Source organism: Neophocaena asiaeorientalis, unplaced genomic scaffold (genome assembly GCF_003031525.2).
Source record: "Neophocaena asiaeorientalis asiaeorientalis breed wild unplaced genomic scaffold, Neophocaena_asiaeorientalis_V1.1 scaffold357, whole genome shotgun sequence".
Classification (NCBI taxonomy): domain Eukaryota; kingdom Metazoa; phylum Chordata; class Mammalia; order Artiodactyla; family Phocoenidae; genus Neophocaena; species Neophocaena asiaeorientalis.
In genome coordinates this window covers 1,795,647-1,798,981 of record NW_020173270.1, presented here as the reverse complement: position 1 = coordinate 1,798,981, position 3,335 = coordinate 1,795,647, and the positions used below count along the sequence as shown (strand labels likewise).

General features: G+C 50.0%; 1 protein-coding gene across 1 annotated transcript in view; it reads left to right on the top strand.

Moving 5' to 3' along the window:
- Nucleotides 1–2,127, top strand: part of MARCHF2 (membrane associated ring-CH-type finger 2) — a 14,560-nt gene extending 12,433 nt beyond the window's left edge. Inside the window, exon 5 of the mRNA XM_024745996.1 lies at nucleotides 1,507–2,127. Within this exon, the coding sequence (XP_024601764.1) occupies nucleotides 1,507–1,665 (159 nt within the window). The 3' untranslated portion in view covers nucleotides 1,666–2,127. The remainder of the gene's footprint in view (nucleotides 1–1,506) is intronic.
- The last annotated feature ends 1,208 nt before the right edge of the window (nucleotides 2,128–3,335 follow it).

Below are 3,335 nucleotides of genomic sequence, written 5' to 3'. Positions count from 1 at the left end.
TGTGGTAGCGGGCCTCTCCCGTTGCGGAGCACAGGCCCCGGACGCGCAGGCTCAGCGGCCATGGCTCACGTGCCCAGCCGCTCCGCGGCATGCGGGATCCTCCCGGACCGGGGCACGAACCCGTGTCCCCTGCATCGGCAGGCGGACTCTCAACCACTGTGCCACCAGGGAAGCCCCAAGCAGGTTTTTTAATACAAGTAGGATGAAATCATAGGTCCTGCTTTGCAGTCTGCTTGTTTTCACTTTGCTAATGTCCTTTAAAAAAAAAAAAAGGCAGCCACCCAACAATCCTTGATTGTATGGGCATGCTGTATTTTTTTAACTAATCCCTTTTGATGGATGCTGGGATCATTTCCAATGTTTTTTTTGTTTGTTTGTTTGTTTTTTTTGTTTCCCTTTTTTTTTGCCATTATAAACTGTGCTATGGGTGCCACCTGTGCAAATGTTTCTTGGAACTGGCTTGGTTAAAGAGTATGAACCATTGACATTTATTGGAAAAAAATGTTTTTTTTAAAAATAGATTTGACTCATTAGAGCAGTTTGAGGTTAAACAGCAAAATGGAGCAGAAAGTAGAGTTCTCCAAAATCCTCCCCCACACCTACAGAGCCTCCTCCACGATCAGCAGGGCACCAGAGCAGTGCATTTATCGCAGTCGATGAACCAACACTGACACATCATCACCCCCAGCCCATAGTTTACATTAGGGGTTCACTCTTGGTGTTGAACAATTTGTGGGTTTAGACAAATGTATAATGACATGTATCCACCATTAAAGTGTCATACAGAGTATTTTCACTGCCCTAAAACCCCTCTGTGATCCTCCGGTTCATCTCTCCCTCCCCCAAGCCCTGCTAACCACTGCTTCTCTGACTGTCTCCATAGTTTTGCCTTTTCCAGAATGTCCTATAGTTGGAATCATGCAGTCTATAGCCTTTTCAGTGAAAGCACCGAGTCCTAACCACTGGACCGCCAGGGAATTCCCTGTAGCCTTTTCAGATCTGCTTCTTTCCCTTAGTCATATGCATTTAAGGTTCCTCCATGTCTTTTCATGACTTGATAGCTCATTTCTTTTTGGTGCCAAATAACATTCCATCGTCTGGATGTCCCACAGTTTATTTATCCACTTACCCACTGAAGGACATCTTAGTTGCTTCCACATTTTGGCAGTTATGATCCATTGACGTTTGGCCCCTTCCAAGAGGCTTTATCATTTCACTGCCACGCTCTGAGAGACAGAAGGGGATGCCCCCCTTCCACACACACACAGACCCTCTCAACTTTGCAGGGCCCTCAGTGCTGGTGGGGAGGTTCCCCAGGTGAGGGAATGGGTGTGTGTGCACTGTCTGTGTGAGAAATGCCCGGATGCTGCCCCTGCTTCTGCAAGCAGGAGCCTGGTCCTGGTTAGGTCGAGGCAGATGCCTCAGGGGCCCACTTTTCCTCTCTCGGGGGTAGAGGCTATATGGCCAGAGGCTGGCCCTCCCAGTCATCTCCACCCTGCCCTGCAGGTCTCATTCCGCTACCATTGCCAGCTGTACTCCGAGTGGAGAAGGACCAACCAGAAAGTACGCCTGAAGATCAGGGCCACCGATGGCCCCGAAGGCACTCAGCACTCCCCTCTGGCAGCTGGGCTCCTGAAGAAGGTGGCAGAGGAGACGCCTGTGTGAAGGCCGGGCTGGCAGGGCCAGAGGCAGCTGGCGATGCCCTGGTGTTTGGAAGGACAGAAATTGCCCGACACTTCCGCACGGCTGGAATGCTTCTTAGGCCAAGAGATGCCAAAGTGGAGCTGATTCCGAGATTCCCGTGTGAAGCTATTCTCAGATCATTTTGCACACTCTTACACACGAGGAGAACAGACGGACGTGGTCCCGAGCTTCGGATGGAGCAGGCACCCTGATCTCATTCTGAGGTCTACCTGGCCCCTCCTGGGCCAGCAGCCATGGCCAGAGGCGAGTCGCGGGCACCCATCGAGCTGGGAGGTTCCGCAAGCTTCTTGCACTTTTCTGCACCTGGCAGGCTCACATTCCCGGCACCCTCAACTTTATAAAGTTACACCGTGTTTCAAAACCCACCCCCCTACCCCACCCCACCCCCAATGAATAAAAGGAGCCCTTGCTGGTCAAAACGGACCTGTCAGTCACGTTTCTGAGGCCTCAAAGTGAGGGCATGGGGACCAAGGGGAGTCAGGACCACACAGAGCTAACAGCAGCAACAACCAATGCTCTCGGCTGGTTTGAGGGATCACAGGGCTAGAAGCAAAGTGCGAGTTTTCAAGTGAAGAGCAGGTAGCAGGGCTATGTATTAAATGATTTAAAATAAATATACATAAGAATAGCGTCTACTTCCTGTGTGTCTCCCGTGGGTCAGATACCCCGCTGGGCCCTTTACACTCACTAACAAGTAATGTCCACACTTACCGAGGGTCACCCTGAACAGGGCCCAGTACTTTTTTTTTTTTTTTTTGGCCACATCATGCAGCATGTGAGGTCTTAACTCCTCAACCAGGGATCGAACCCTCGCCCCCTGCATTGGAAGCACAGAGTCTTAACCACTGGACCGCCAGGGAAGTCCTGAGTTGTAGTTTGGTGCTAGGCTGACTTTCATGACCCTTAACCCTAGCACAGAGAGAGCAAGTCTTAGACTCATCCTTTGGCAGAGCGTATGACTGAATTTACACTTTAATAGCATCATTCTCTTATTTATTTTTTACAATAAGCTATTTATAGTAGGGTTTCAATATGCGCTGTGAGGTAAAGCAACATTTTAACATCCTTTTTTTCTTTGACTGCACTGGGAGGCTTGCAGGATCTTAGTTCCCCAACTAGGGATCGAACCCAGGCCTTGGCAGTGAGAGGGCAGAGTCCTAACCACCAGACCGTCAGCGAATTCCCAAAACATCCTTCTTTTAAAGAAAATAAAGGGTCAGTTACAGGAAAGAGTGAAGGAATTAATAGTGCAGGCGATGGCTAAACCCAGGAATCTGGGCAGTGTTGGATTAAATCAACCAGCCCATAGAGGAGCACAGCCTAGTAGAAAGTTTGTCTCCTCAGCCTGGGCTTGGCTTGTGGCTGATCTCCAGTCACACCCACTGCCAGAGAAGGGATCAGAGAAAAGGTGGCTTCTTGTCCCCGCTGCTTTGTATTCAGCCTCCTCTCCATGATTCTGACAGACTGCTGTGGCCTCTTCTGCTATTTCTGAGCCCTGTTGGGCAAGGGAATTCAGAGATTCATGAGGCTTCTTCTGGTCCAGGGGCCCCTCTGGTCTAGAGAGATCTAAGGGGGAGGGGGGAACTTCCCTGGCTGTCCAGTGCAAAAAAAAAAAAAGAGAGAGAGAGAGA